At 37.2% G+C, this 16,565-nt stretch overlaps 1 protein-coding gene across 2 annotated transcripts in view; it reads left to right on the top strand.

The window, feature by feature from the left end:
- The window catches only part of BLVRA (biliverdin reductase A), a 48,053-nt gene that overhangs the window by 22,448 nt on the left and 9,040 nt on the right, over nucleotides 1-16,565 (top strand). Inside the window, exons 2-7 of one of the 2 annotated variants that reach the window (XM_081344137.1) lie at nucleotides 6,758-6,821; nucleotides 7,442-7,568; nucleotides 8,607-8,726; nucleotides 9,588-9,685; nucleotides 10,548-10,655; nucleotides 11,050-11,221. In XM_081344137.1, coding sequence (XP_081200263.1) covers nucleotides 7,450-7,568; nucleotides 8,607-8,726; nucleotides 9,588-9,685; nucleotides 10,548-10,655; nucleotides 11,050-11,221 — 617 coding nt within the window. In that variant the 5' untranslated portion in view covers nucleotides 6,758-6,821; nucleotides 7,442-7,449. The remainder of the gene's footprint in view (nucleotides 1-6,757; nucleotides 6,822-7,441; nucleotides 7,569-8,606; nucleotides 8,727-9,587; nucleotides 9,686-10,547; nucleotides 10,656-11,049; nucleotides 11,222-16,565) is intronic. The other variant, XM_081344136.1, reaches the window with a different exon arrangement.

Genomic DNA, 16,565 nt, shown 5'->3' with positions numbered 1-16,565 from the left:
TTTCTTAACAACTAAAGAAGAACTGGAAAGAGTTTTGAACCTTTTGAACATTCTAGACTTTGTGGAAAGTCCTTCACTTATGACTATAATGGAGCATTTACACTACCTATTATGGGAACAATTATTATCCCACAACCTGAAGCACCCTGTTCTCCACTTCATACCCCTCACAGCCCCTGCAAGCCTTGGATCTCCTTTCCTTCTCCCACTGGGTGCTCACAGGTTTTCAGCCTGCTTCTCATCCAGTAGTGGGATTCAAATAATTTAACAATCGGTTCTCTGCCCTAATGACTGTTTTAAATATAAAAAAATGATATACCAAAAAGTAGATTATTATTTCATGCAGTTTAATACTTAAATAAGAACAATAAAAGAGGTACACAAAATTAATTTTTGTGTTTGTTGGACCCGTGTCCCTCCTGGCTAGTCTATGCATCTCGGGAGGTTACACGAGGCTGGCTCCTAGCAGTTATCAATGCCTCACTGAGTGAAGGGTACTTCCCTGCTGCCTTGAAAGAGGCGGTGGTAAGGCCCCTCCTCAAGAAACCGGCACTGGACCCAGCTGTTTTAAACAACTTCCGTCCTGTCTCCAACCTTCGCTTCCTTGCGAAGGTCGTTGAGAGCGTGGTGGCACGACAGCTCCCTTTGAACCTGGAGGAAGCTGAATATCTAGATCCGTACCAATCGGGTTTCAGACCAGGGCACAGCACGGAGACGGCATTGGTCGCGCTGGTGAACGATCTCTGGTGGGCCCGAGATAGAGGTTATTCCTCTGTCCTGGTCCTATTAGATCTATCAGTGGCTTTTGATACCATCGACCATGGTATCTTACTGCGTCGTCTTGAGGGGCTGGGAGTGGGAGGCACCGTTCTGCGGTGGTTCTCCTCCTACCTCTCGGACCGTTCGCAGACGGTGTTGGCAGGAGGGCAGAGGTCGAGCCCTAGGCCTCTTAATTGTGGAGTCCCTCAGGGTTCGGTGCTCTCGCCCCTCCTGTTCAACATCTATATGAAGCCGCTGGGAGAGATCATCCGTAGCTTCGGGGTGAAATATCATCAATATGCTGATGATACCCAGCTATTCATCTCCACCCCGAACCAACCCAGTGATGCCCTCGATATGATGTCCCGTTGTCTGGAAGCGGTACAGATTTGGATGGGAGAAAACAGGCTTCGACTCAACCCGGCCAAGACTGAGTAGCTGTACATACCGTCATCTCGTTTAGTCCAAGAGGTTCCATCTCTGACTATAGGAGGAGAGATGTTACCTCCCATAGATAGAGCACGCAATCTGGGCGTCCTCCTAGATTCACGACTCAGTTTTGAAGATCACATTGGAGCCGTGGCTAGGGGGGCATTTGCACAGATTCGTCTTATATACCAATTGCGCCCCTTTTTGGACCGAGATGCCCTACGTACAGTCACCCACACACTCGTTACCTCCCGTATTGATTACTGTAATGCTCTCTACATGGGGCTGCCCTTGAAGACCACCCGGAGGCTTCAACTGGTGCAGAATGCAGCTGCACGGGTTGTGATGGGAGCTCCCCGATACTCCCATATTACACCCCTCCTGCGTGAGCTGCATTGGCTACCAGTTGCCCTCCGGGTGAGATTTAAGGTGCTGGTACTTACCTTTAAAGCCCTACATGGCTTAGTTCCGGGATACTTGCAGGACCATCTGCTGCCGGGAACAAATTCCCATCGTCCAGTACGCTCACACAGAGAAGGCCTCCTCAGGGTACCGTCAGCTAGGCAATGTCGGCTGGTGACCCCCAGGGGGAGGGCCTTCTCTGTGGGAGCGCCAACCCTATGGAATCAGCTCCCCCCTGAGCTTCGGATGGCCCAAAACCTCCAATCCTTTCGCCGTGGCCTCAAAACACACCTGTTCCACCAGGCTGACCTAGACTGACAGGCATTTTAATTAATTTATATTTAGTATTTTTAATTCATTTTTTTAAATTCTCTAATTTTAATTTACTGCACTGATGTTCTCAATTTCATTTTTATCTTGATTTCTGTACTTATTATATGTTTTGTTGTTAGCCACCCTGAGTCCTTCGGGAGATAGGGCGGGATATAAATCCCATCAATAAATAAATAAATAAATAAATTATGCTATAAGAATGAATTTTAAAATATTAATGAAAAAATATTAAATAATACCTGACAACAATAAAATTGTTATTTAAGATATTTCCATATTGATTCTTGACTGGCGTCCTCACTTGCAATTCTCTTCACTTTTATCTCTGTATAGCTAGACAGGGAAAAGTTCCAGAGCCACAACCCCAGCTAATACATTTATTTATTTATTTTATTTGTATACCGCCCTTCTCCCGAAGGACTCAGGGCGGTGAACAGGGACATAAATATCAAAATGCCCAAATACAGAAATTGAAAACAAATTAAACCCTAGTGCCCAAATGCAGAAGATAAATTACATTAAAATAATAATTAAAACAAAACCATCAGACCAGGCCGGATTGTTCAAACAGATAGGTTTTTAGGTCGCGTCGGAAGGAGCGAAGGTCAGGAGCCATCCGGAGCTCAACCGGTAAACGGTTCCACAGGTCAGGCGCACCCACAGAGAACACCCTCCCCCTGGGGGTCACCAGACGGCATTCTCCAAATGGCGGCACCCTGAGGAGGCCCTCTCTGTGGGAGCGCACTGGGCGGAGGGAAGTTGATGCTGGTCGCAGGTGCTCCCTAAGGTACTCCGGACCCATGCCATGTAGGGCTTTGTAGGTCATAACCAGTACCTTGAATCTCACCCGGAAGGCAACCGGAAGCCAATGCAGCTCACGGAGCAGAGGTGTAATATGGGAGTATCGGGAGACCCCCAACACAACTCATGCGGCTGCATTCTGCACCAGTTGGAGCTTCCGAGTGGATCTCAAGGGCAGCCCCATGTAGAGAGCGTTGCAGTAGTCTAATCGAGAGGTCACGAGCGCATGAGTGACTGTACGTAAGGCATCACGGTCTAGATAGGGCCGCAACTGGCGCACCAGGCATAACTGGGCGAAGGCTCCCCTAGTCACAGTTAATATATGATCTTCTAAAGAGAGCTGTGAATCTAGGAGAACTCCCAAGTTGCGAGCTCTATCTACGGGAGGCAATAACTCACCTCCCATAGTGAGAGATGGAATGATCTGAGTTTCCTGAGATGCTGGCATGTACAGCCACTCCGTCTTGTCAGGGTTGAGCCGAAGCCTGTTCCTCCCCATCCTCGCCCCCTTTCCTGTATGCACCAATCGGGAAACTAAAGAAATAAAGCGCCTTCTCCTGAAATTACCTCTGAGAAGCACCACCTAGTTTTCACCTGAGTGACGTGATTGAAGGTGCCGCATCTCCGTCCATCGCTCCTCTCTTGGACTTTTGGGGAGGGTTTTTTTCCCCCCTCCTGGAAGGAACTTGAATGAAAATCAGACATGTTCCAAAAAGCACAAATTTATCATAACCAGATGGTTCTGTCGAACTGGTGCGAACCGGCTGAATCCACCACTGTTCTCACCCCAATGTTGTTATTTTTACTGACTACACATGCTGCAGCAGCCATGTTATGGGCATTGCACATTAATAGTTAATATGATAGTCAATTTGTTGATATTCCAGGTATGTGCAGGTTGAGACTGAATGGAATTGTATGTCTAAAATATTATAAATGGATGGTAAATTATAAATGCAATTATCTTGCATGAATATATAGCAGAAATTACTGCATGGTGATCCCTGTGGAACAACAGCTAAATGCTGAAATCCTGTTTTGAACAGTTTCAATGAAACAAAGTATTTAAGAATGAGGGCAGTAATCAACTGAATAACAGCAAGGAAATTGGGCAACAAAAGCAGAGTTAAAAGTCTTTATTGTGCAGCTCAGGGGCAGTAACTAGTGTACAATAACTGACCTTGAAAAAAACCTAAGCAGACACTGAAACTAAGCTGGGACATCACCAAGGAATAGGCTGTAAACTATACCAGAGAGGTTGAAAAAAATCATCCTCAAGAAAGGCATAGTGTCACTTTTGTATCATTGCTAAAAAGCCTGCACAAAATTTATGTTGTTACCAAGAGGATGCATTTTACTTTTTAAATTTGTTTTTACAGTTTTGATGGTTTCTATTTCAGAGAAAGACTGTAAGAAGTCTGTGAACATAATAGTCCAGAGTCTCTTTACTCATAAATGTACCCTTCATTCAAAGTTACTCAGTCAAAATCCAACTACTCTGACAAATTTAGGGACTATTGTGTAATTCTATGAAGCAAGAATTTAAATCAGATAAACTAAAAAAGACTAGCACAGGTAGTTCTCAACTTATCACCAGTCATAAAACCATTTGAAATTACAATGGACTTGAAGTTACTTATAACTTATAACTTCAAAGTTATGACTGCTGCACCACCCATGCATTGCTTATTCCATGCACTGGCTTGCATTTACAACTAGTTACAGCATACCATGGTCATCTGATTGCATTCTGCAAAATTTTCTATTTTTCAGTAAAAACTGACAAAAAATGTACATTGTATGAATTACATTTGGAGTTACAATCACATGTATTTCTTAATGTACCTATTAAGTCATTTGTCTGAAATGGTATAGGGTTTCCTGCCTGAGCAGGAGGTTGGACTAGATGATCTCCAAGGTCCATTCCAACTTTTATTATTATTATTATAATTTAATTCGTTAAACATGAACTTCAGTCAACTGAACATTCAAATTGACTGGCACTAATGGTTGACGTGGGTTGCTGCCAGCATCCTAGGTGTCAACCAGGTATTTCCTTAAAATGTAAGATGTTCCACGTCGCACAGTTTTTTGTAGCTTTCTTGAAGTTATTGCAGGAAGCTGCAATTTCTTGATGTACTTTGCAAAGTTTTTGGACATAGTTCCCAGTGCCCCAATGACAATGGGTATCACTGTTACACGTTTCATCCATAATCATGCAGTTTTGATATTTATTATTATTATTATTATTATTATTATTATTATTATTATTATTATTATTATTATTATTATTATTAACCATGTGAATCAATTAGTGGCTGCAGTGACGTGCTTAATGATTGTCACAAAATCACGTGTCATATGATGACTTGACTTAGCATTGCAACAACTTGTGACCAAAATTCCAGGCTCAGTTGTGGTTGTAGGTTGAGGAATATCTACAAACATTGAGCTAACATTTGAAAAGCAAAACCATTGCTTTTTCTATTTACTAATGGAAAATCTCAATGATCTTTTCACTGAGATGTAGAGCTATCTATATTAAAGACATTAATATAGTTACATAGGCTGCATTAACAGAAGGATAGAATCAAGGTCACTTAAAGTGTTAATACCACTTTACAATGCCTTAGTAAGACCACACTTGGAATTTTGCATCCAGTTTTGGTCACCACGGTATAAAAGAAGACATTGAGACTCTAGAAAGAGTGCAGAGAAGAGTAACAAAGATGATTAGGGGGCTGGAAGCTCAAACATATGAAGAATGGTTGCAGGAATTGGATCTGGCTAGTCTAGTGAAAAGAAGGTCTAGGGAGCAACACGACAGCAGTGTTCTAATATTTGAAGGGCTGTCACAAAGGAGAGGGTGTCAACCTGTTTTCCAAAGCACCAGAAGGTAAGACAAGAAGCAATGGATGGAAACTAATCAAGGAAAGAAGCAACCTAAAAATAAGGAAACATTTCCTAATAGTGAGAACAATAAACCAGTGGAATGGTTTGCCTTCAGAAGTTTGTATTATAAAGAAATGATGTTATAAGGTCCAAGGTAAGCATCAACATCTGACTGATATTTAGGCAGAATCTAAATGATGGGCAGCATACAAATTTAATAAATAAATAAGAGGAAAACGTGACATAGCTTAAAATAGCAAAATAGATGTGGTAATATATACATAAAAAGAAAGATCTCTTGTGGAAAATAGTTAATCAGGAAAAGCAATAATTCATTTCAGATAGTATCCATGATAGAATGAAAATTAAAGGGACTTGTCCAGGCAGTCCCTTTAACTGACTGGAAGGCAAACTGCCCCCAAACTCTTTAAACTAGCTTTGAATCAAACACTTCAAAGTACATAACTGTTGCCTTTTGAACATAGAGTTAGTCCTCTTAATCACAGATATCTGTGAATATAAAAATTAATAGGAAAATTCCCATTGATAAAAGAGACAGTAAACTGTGAGTTGATTTAAACAATGTCTTAGGCTATTGGTAGGTGGTGGTATAGATGACTTTTATAAAAAATAACAGCATACGGTAATTCTCCATGATTTTTTAAACTGATAAACAAATGGAAATTATGTGTTTTTTTTACAATTAACCAAAATTTCTGAAAGTTTTATTATGAAAACTTTCAATGAAGAAGCGAGTGTGATTTCAGCTGGGAAAAATGAAGTTTTCTGAAACCAGCCTTCTTTTTTAATTACAGTATAATAAAATAATAGTATTATAGCATTATAGAGAACAGAACTCATGATTTTTAAAGAAAAAAACACCTAGTTTTTTAAAAAGTAAAAATCATATTACACTTTCGTTGGAACTGTGTCCTGTTTTAACAAAAAAAAACAACAACCCTGGATTTCTGTTTGACACTCATGTACTGCTTCTGAGTGATAACAAGTCAGTTGTATTTAACTGAAGCAGATTAAAGTATGTAGAACTTATCTCTAGGACACAGAAAAAGTAGATTAAGTTGAGACTCAACTCTGAATAATATTACTTTCAGTACTAACTCTGATATTCTTCTGTATGTAGGAAAGGCACCTTTTGTGACCTGCCTACATCAGTTCAACAGAAGGTCTCACCCTGTTTGTCCCAGGTATATACTTCTGTCCATGTTTTATGATTCTTGTTGGACCACCTGCTTTTTTTTTTATACTGTTGCCTCACCTCATCCAGAAAATTGCTGACAGAGTGCAGGAATGGATGGAATATTGGAGAGGCATGCTGCTGGCCATTTAGCCTAATTTTCCTAACACATATGAGGAATTTAATAAAATTATTCTCAATCTTTTAGAAGGATGATGGGTACCACTTAGGCAAGTTGAGTAAATTTAAAAAGTTCCAGAGAATCTTTTATATGCCTGCTTGTAAAGGCTGTCCAGAAAATTAATAGAAACTGTTCTTATTCATTCACTCCACATGTAAATTGACAGGAAAGGGGGTACTAAATAAAAAAGGAAAAGTTAGTGTATAGATAAAAATAGCAAAGAGAGAAAAGGAAGAACAAACTTCTGAAAAGATGAGAAAAATATTCAAAGTTTAGAAGAATGTGGTAATTACAGTTATGCAATTTCACCATTAAAAGCAAATAACTGCATTTCCTTGAATTATGTCTTGAATTGGTTTTTTATGCTTGCCTTAGCAGTAGCTCAAAAGCCAGATACTTTTTCATATATTTTTTGTTACTGTTCCTTTCCTTTCTCCTTTTTCATCTAGAACTGGCAATGTTTGGAACAGTAGTGGTTGGAATTGGAATTGCTGGATCTGTACGAATCAGAGATTTGCTGAATCCTTTGTCTTCCAGTCCTGCTGAACATCTTAAATTATTGGGATTTGTTTCTAGGTGAGAGGGGCCTCTTTATTTAAGTTAACTAGATGCATTGTAGTCAGACAAATGTATGCCTTGAATTGACTATGGAGTCCCATAGTTTTTAGAACCCTCTAGCTTTATTCTCATTACCTAATTGAAATATTAACACCGATTTCATAATCAGAATGTAATGGTAGAGCTGAGTGAATTAAATGGCAAAACATAGAAATAGTTGTGAAGTAATATGATTCATTTAATGCAGAGTAATGCCTGGATTCTTAAACTTGCACTGTCTTCTATATTTATATCACCATTGAGAGTATTTGTGCTAGAAATCACAAATCCTGTTTTTCCATATTAATATTTGTAATGTATCTCTCACTGAATGAGGACAATTGTATTTTTCAGTTACTATTGCTAATTTTCTCCAAATATTGAAGAGTAATAGCATGCAAACAATTTCAAATTCACAATCTATTTTAAATTTGTAAAAACTACTCTGGCTTTCAGATAGGCTGTTTGAACGGTTCTATACTTTTTCAATGTTGTAACATACTTTTATAAGATAAGGTCAACATTTTCAAAAATGTTGAAGTAATCAATTTCATATCCAGAGCAATGTTTTTCAAACTTGAAGCAACTGTTTTGAATTCAGGTTTCCACTGTTTTGCTATAGTAATCAAGCTGGCTTTCAATTTTAATACTAAGCAATAGCTGTACTATATGGCACATGTGTTTTTTTCAGGTTTACTTGTGAAGTCCTCCCAGAAATAATTCCATAAACTGAGAAGTATATTGTTAGAAACCTTATCCTTGTTAATATTTTAACCTCATACAGTATATGGATCAGAACAGGATTTTGAAACAGGACAGTAGGCTAAAGAAGAGAGGCATCAATTGATCATATTATCAAAATTAACAAACACATTGAAACTATACTTGAAAGAATTTCAGTTAGGACTTCCTAGATCTAACCATTAAGATGTTAATACTTCTTCTTGTGCTGTTTTATAATCTGGGAATTCTCATGGAAGTCTTTCTTAGAATTCCTTTCTTTTTCTGCTAAACTAGAAGAACTCTAGATGATGTTTATCAAGTCAAGCAAATTAGTCTGCAAGAAGCTCTAGACAACCCAGAGGTCCATGCTGCCATCATCAGTACAGATAACCAAAACCATACTGAAAGTGTAAGGTATTGCCTTTTGAATTCTTAATATGAAAATGCCATTAGAATGTTCATTAATTAATTACCACTCTAAACAGCAAAATAGCCAAGGGGGAGATCAAAATTTTAAAACATGACACAAATAATATCATAATCAGGGCAAAATTTTAGAAGGCAGCAAACTATTATTTATTTGCAAAAAAATTTACAACTTTCCAGAGAATCTGGACATTCTAGCTTTCCTATAGTTACAGTCTGTTGATACAATTGACAATTAGTATCCATTAAAAGATTTAAAATAGACTTAAAATGAAAAATACTTGGGTGGGTTTTTTTATTATTTGTGTATAGATGTGTGTGTGTGTGTGTGTGCACGCACGCGTGCATGTTTTTTTACCTTATTTTCATTATCGGCAAGGTATACAGATTTTTTATCTAGTGGAAAACAGAATAGAAGCCACTAACATTTTCTGCTGTATCAAACTGGTGATAATCAACAACTAGGCATCCATCAGTTACATTTTAGAACCAAATTCTGAAAAAAAAATTAAGCTTTACATTCAGATGCAAATCAAATATCACAATATTTAAATTGTACCCTTTCCCAGCTTTCAAAATTATGATAGTGAGAAAAGCAGCAGAATAAATATACGTGTATCATACTGGGAATTGCTTTCATTATTTACATGTGTATAACAAATGAATATTGGTCCATGCTGTCTAGTGTCTACAGTTATGGCTTTAAATGTGTTTACTTAGACTAGAGGAAGACCAAAGTGGGCTTTAGATATGATAGTTTTCTAAGACTGCTGATAATAATTGGGGGATATCTATACACTGCTTTCATCTTCCTAAGGGAAGTATAAATTTTTTTTTCTTTTCTATAAGAAAGTTCCTAGAGGCTGGCAAGCATGTCCTTGTTGAGTATCCTTTGGCATTGTCTGCAAAGGTAGCTCATGAACTTTGGGAGTTGGCAGAGCTGAAAGGTAATATATAATACAAATCCACATCTATTGTTTAAATGTTGATACTCAAATTATTTTTTTTAATCTCCTCTTCCCTCTCCCCCCAAAGTCAGAATTGTTTAAGATAGAACTTTAAATAGTAGGTAGCATCTTAAGTAATGTTATCCATTTAGAACCTAAGCATCTATAACCTTAATGGATTCAGTTCTATTCATATACTAAATAGGGATATTGTATTACTGAGTGAATCTGAAGAGTCTAATCAAATTTTTTATTTTGGAATTTAGGACTTTGTAATGTAGATTGTAAGAGAGCCAATTTGGTGTAGTGGTTAATAAACTGAGAGACCATGAACTGTAGTCCTGCCTTAGGCACAAAGCCAGCTTGGTGATCTTGGACCAATCAGTTTCTCACAACTCTAGGAAGGAAACAATGGCAAACCACATCTGAAAAACGTTGCCTAGAAAACTGCAGGGACTTGTTGACACAGTCTCTGAGAACTGGGCATGACTGAACGGAATAAAAGAGTGTACATTATAGGACAATACAATCGTAAATCTGTTTGGTTCTTTATCAATAGTTGAATAAAAATGAGAATATGAGAAATGTTGCTTTTCTTTCCCTTGATATAGCATCTTGATGCAGGACAACAGAATAGCTAGTTCTTGCCTCTTTCCTAAAAGTTACTAATCCCTTATCTAAAGAGTTATGACTTTCACAACTAGGAGATAAGAAATTACAAACATACAATTTCTTTCATGACTTCCCAATACAGTTAATGTAGTGACAACTCTTTTGGGGGGATGTTCTGCTATTCTTAAGTATTAATTGCTTTGTGACCGTAACAAGTAAACTGTCCAAATATAAATTGGCTCAATGTCAGGCAAGATCCTCCATGTGGAACATATTGAACTACTAACAGAGGAATACAAACAACTGAAGAAAGAGGTGTCAGGAAAGGAGCTTGTGAAGGGAACATTACATTTCACAGGTTAGTCCTTTGACTTCATATGTCACCCTGATTTGGAAAATATTTGTATATCTAGGTTTGTGTCATGAATGGATTGAGTCATTTCATACTAAAGGTAGAGAAAGGGTATTTTGAATAGTATTTATTGTGAACATAAAATTGCAGATCAGCCCTTTGAGGACAACTATGCCCTTTGTTTGCTATGAAAAAATAAATATTTAGAAGGAGAACAACCAAAAGTATGATATTCTGTATTTGTCAATTATAGCTTAAAGTACTACAGTTCAGTCTGCCACTTATATATGTAGATCACGTCTCATACTTTCTAGTCATTTGTAATATAAATTCTGTATGAAGATTTAAAATCTTCTCTTTTCCAGCTTTTGATTTCAAGTTTTTTTTATTATTCCTCAAGGGGGTCCATTGGATGAAAGATATTCAGGATTTCCATCTTTTAGTGGCATTGCTCGCCTCACCTGGTTGGTGGATCTTTTTGGAGATCTCACTGTCACTTCTGCCACAAGAGAACAACAGAAAGAAAAAAACTACTTCAGAATGACAGTACATTTTCAGACAGCAAACAAAAGGTTGGTTTTGTTAAGCACTAGAAATGTTAATTAATCAAAATAAATTTATTCTGGTTTCTACATCATTAGAGAAACAACGTTTTTATCTTGGCAAAAACCTTACAATGTATAGGATTTCATTCACTCATTCATTCATCCATCCATCCATCCATCTATCCACTCATTTGACTTTATTAGCAGCCCAACTCTAATACACTCTGAAATTAAGACCAGATCATTTTGCTAGGTAAAGGTAAAGGTGAAGGTAAAGGTTCCCCCGCACATGCGTGCTAGTCGTTTTCAACTCTAAGGGCCGGTGCTCATCTCTGTTTCAAAGCCGAAGAGCCAGCACTTGTCCGAGGACATCTCTGTGGTCATGTGGCCGGCATGATTAGATGCCAAAGGTGCACGGAACGCTGTTACCTTCCCACCGTAGTGGTCCCTATTTTTCTACTTGCATTTTTACATGCTTTCGAACTGCTAGGTTGGCAGAAGCTGGGACGAGTAACAGGTGCTCACTCTGTTACGCGGCACTTGGGATTTGACCCACCAAACTGCCGACCTTCTGATCGACAAGCTCAGCGTCCTAACCCACTGAGCCACCATGTCCCTATCATTTTGCTAGTCATTAGTAAATATTTTTTGAATAAAGTTGATCTTTCCTTATTGTAATTATTATTGTATTTTTCCCACTAGTCATATTATTGGTTCTTGATGTTTTCCCTGGCAGCATATGATCTGTTTCTTAAACTTTCCACTTTTGTTCTACTTTATTTATTCCATGCTCTTTCATTTATGCTTCAGGACTTCTAGTTCTTGACTTAATACTATGATTAGTATTGATTGCTAAGTAATTTAAATATGCTGCCTAATATTCTACCATAGTTTCACTGACTTCATCGTAAAATGTTCATAGACCCAGGGCCAAATTGCCGCTTTAGCAGTCAGTTTAACTGAATCTGAGGAGCAGCATCTGTAGCCGAGTTCCTGAAATGGTACCCTTAAAGTCAATCATTACTGATCTGCAAAAAGAAAAAAAAAGAAAAAACAACAGAAAAGAAATAAAAATAAAAATGTGGTAAAGAAAAAGAAAACAACTTTATAAAGAAATTATTTCTCCCTTTATCACAAGTATAAACAATTTATAATATCACCTTCTTTTAAAATACAACAAATGATTACTTCTTCCCATATCCCATCTCTTTTCTATAAACAAATCTTTAAAACCTTGTTAAGTTCTGATCAGCAAAGTTCTGTCAAGAGTTATCAGAGATAAATATCTATTTTAGTCTTGATCAGATAAACAAATGTTACACTGCTTCCTTTTATTTTTAACAATCTTAATTTGTAGTTCCTTCAAATAATGCCTTAGAATTTGATTTCTTTTCATTTTTTCTTTGTCCATCTCACAAAAGTCTTCAAATCTTTAACAAGTTGTTTTTTGTAACTCTAATACAGGAAAATAATCCAGATCAAACCAAATTCTTAATTTGTTATTTGTATATCCTTGTAATTTTTAAGATGTTTAAGAAAAAAACCTTGTGTACAAAAAACCCTCAAATCAACTACATCTATCATTAAACATAAAATATTAAACATAAAAAATTCCACCCCAGCTGAATGCTGAAAGATGCATAAAAATGAATATGTTCTCCTATAATTAATTGTAAAATCTTATTTCAAATCTATCTAGACCTTGCAGTGAGATGGGTTGCAAATAAATAAATAAATAAATAAATAAATAAATAAATAAATAAATAAATAATACAATAGTCCATTTGTAACTTTTCAAAGTTTTAATTATCCTTTTGCTGTTTATTTAAGTAGTTAAACTTGTATTTAAAACTTCTTTCACTAAGGATTCAAGAAAACTCACCTGGTATTTTCAAATTTGTTAATCAAATGTTTCCTAATAGCTGCAAAGTAGTTAACCAATTTTTAAAAGGATCAGAAAAGGAAGTATGGAAGTTGAATGTCCTTTTGAAGGCTCTAAATGGCTATTGCCACAACTCCCAGAGCTCTGAATCTGCTGAAGACCATTATCTTTCAGTCTTCTCACAAGGTGCAACAGCCTGGAGCACATGTCGGTGATCTCAAGTTCTCTCCTTGTCCAGAGAGGAACCACTCTACTTGCTGACTGTTCATTCCATCATAGTCTTCAGTTCTCTATTTGTTTCCTGGAAGTCACACCAAGAATGTGTCTTGAGGGGATGAACTACTGCTTTTTTCAAAGCTGGCTGAACTACCCCCTCCCATAAGGTGGCATTTATCACAGTTAGATGTAACCATGTGCTTAGTTTGACACTGGGAAGGAGAAGAGAATAGATCGAAAGGTGAGACAGAGAAAAATAATTTTTAAGTCCTCAGAAGAAAAGGTATGAGAAAGAAATGCAAAGCAAATCTGCCTTCATTATATTAGAAATCTGAGTAAAGCTCTGACAAGCTTCCAAAATTTTATTAACGCCATAACCATGTGCATTTCAAAATTCTGGTTTTGACTGTCATTAAAGCCTGACAGTTATTTTGATCACACTGGATAACTCATGACCCATCTGCTGGCTTTCTTCTTTTCCAGTTTCCAGGCAACATGGTCTGGTGACTGAGAATGCCTGGTTTTCCAAAAACTCCCACCCTATTTCCCCTGAATTTTGTCTGATAATCTGTATGAAAGAGTCCCTTCCTGATGCATTTTTGCATTACATTTTTTGTCTTTACTATTTACTGATTGGGTTCATACAACATAGTAACTCTAAACCCGGACTAACAGAACACAGTTGCTATATTCAAATGGAATGCTGTGTCTAAGGAAAGCAACTATGTTATGGTTTAAAGTGATTCCCTGATTCATTCAATTTGATAGATCACACAAGTTCCTGAACAAAAAAATATAGAATCCTATTTCAGCCTGCTTTGGTGAGCTGTGCAAACCACTCATTACAGAGAAAGAATTAGCAGACTGACACCTAATATCTGATCTTCAACATCCTATACATCTATTCTGAAATCACTCCCATTGAGTTCACTGTGGCTAACCTTTTGAAGCAGGATTTCATCTGAAGTTCATTTTTATAGATATAATTTTATTAGTTTGTTAAAATATAAAATAGATAGATAAATGAAAATAATGGGAAAGTAAGGCAGGGTAAGGGAAAAGAAAAAGTATAGGGTAAAAGTGAAGTTCATTATAAAAAACCAAGAGCTGTTAGATCTAGACTTGAAAACCTAGCACTAAAACTCTGCCAGTTGTGACTTGACTTAATTCTATAATAATTCTGCAAACCTAAAGAGTGGGGGGGGGAAGACAGTGGAGACTAGCAGGGGTGAGTTTTGTATCGATTTTGTAGGTCTTGGGTTTCTAGTTCAAACAGAAAAGTCATATAATAAAAATTAGCTATTTAGTCACTTTCCATGAAACATAAGCAATATTAGCATGTGGTGCTAAGAGATAGGCAAAAGTATCCAACACTGAAAAAATGATGAATTGCATATTAACATATACACAAAGCAGTATTTTGAATATTGCAGGATCTGTTGCCAGCTTATCTAGGACAACAATATCTACGTTGTCTTTGTAGAGCTTATGTAAACAGTTTCCGAATGTCATACTACCCTCTTAACTTTTGTCTGACATACTGTACATATAGAGCTCCAAATCTATTCTATTCTATGGCAGTTTGCTACTGGCATTATTTCAGTGATGTTATCTATCTGCAGTTGCTGAATATTTGGTAGTTCTTATTTATGGGTGTGTAACTATGAGCGAAGCCTACATTTCAACATCTAACATGAGTGACTGATAAACATAAAAGTATTGTTGATTTATTCCTGACCAAACACATGAAAATTCTTTTGGTGAGGGCACTGCAAAATGCACAAAAACAGAAGGACTAAATCAGCATGGAGAATGGCTGATGAGAATGACTGAATTAGCAGAGATGACAAAATTGTCTTGTTTAATTAGAGAAAAGACAATAACTATATTTATTACTGACTATTAAAAAAATCAGTTAGTAATATTTATTTATATATTATCCTTATTTCCTTTTCTTTCCTTTCTTCCTTGTCCGTTTCCATTTTTCTTCACTTACTTTCCTTTTCTTATTTTTTCTCTTTCAAAATTTGTATGTTTTTTATTATTTTAAAACATTTATTTAATAAAATATATATATACAAGAAAATGTCTTTGGAGAAGCATAAACTGCAATGTGTTTTAAAGGAGGCATCACATCTAAATTAATATTCCCACAAACATAAAGAATCAGAAGTGGCCCATGAAATACCCATGAAATTTCATGATAGAGTATTTTGCTGTACTTTGTGATAAACCTGCTGTGATAAGATGCCCCTTTTTCAAAAGGTATGTTATCATTGTACATTCTTTTCTCTATTTCCTAATAAAATATTCACAATCTATAGTCTCTCAAAACAGTTAACAAAAATAGATTGCAATCCCAACATCTCTTGAATCCAATATAGAAAAATATAGGAATGTACAGGTGAAACTCGAAAAATTAGAATATCGTGCAAAAGTTCATTTAAATGAAATGAACCTTTATTGTCAAAGTACAACTATGTATACATTGAGATTAGCAGAGCCTCCCTTTGTACTCCCACCCCCCAACACACAGTGACAACAAACCCTCCATCTTACTACACCATGTGAACCAACTACACCACACACCGGCCTCCCAAGTCAATTCTGCATAAAATTCACAAAAGTTATTTCTCATTCAAAAGCCTAACAGCCCATGGATAAAAGCTGTTTTTCAGCCTGTTGGTGTGGCTGGCTATACTCCTATATCTCCTACCCGATGGTAGGAGTAAAGAGATACTGTCCAGCGTGTGAGTCATCCCTGAGAATTTTCCTCACTCTTCCAAGGCAATGAGCCCATGCGATGTCATCCATTGGTGTCAGGGGACAGCCCACAATGTCTTTTGCTGTACTCACCACCCTCTGTAATGCTTTCCTATCCGCGGCTGTCAGACCAGCATACCAAACCACAATACCATACGAGAGGACGCTCTCTATAGTAGACCAGTAAAAGAGGGTCATTAGCCGTTGTTCTACCCTGTTCTTCCGCAAGACCCTGAGAAAGTGAAGCCTCTGTTGGGCCTTTCTAGCCAGCTGGGTTGTATTAACTTTCCAGGTCAGATCTTCACAGAGGTAGACTCCCAGAAATTTAAAGAAGGAAACTCTCTCCACACAGTCCTCCCCGATGTAAAGTGGAGCAGGTTCCTCCTTTTTTCTCCGGAAGTCTAGCACCATCTCTTTCATCTTGCCGATGTTCAGGTGCAACTTGTTGTTACTACTACACCATATGGATAGTTTTTGTACCTCCGCCCTGTATGCTGTCTCATCCCCACC

Source organism: Vipera berus, assembly GCF_964194415.1.
Source record: "Vipera berus genome assembly, chromosome: Z".
In the NCBI taxonomy this organism is placed as follows: Eukaryota; Metazoa; Chordata; class Lepidosauria; order Squamata; family Viperidae; genus Vipera; species Vipera berus.
This window is presented reverse-complemented; position numbering and strand designations above follow the sequence as displayed.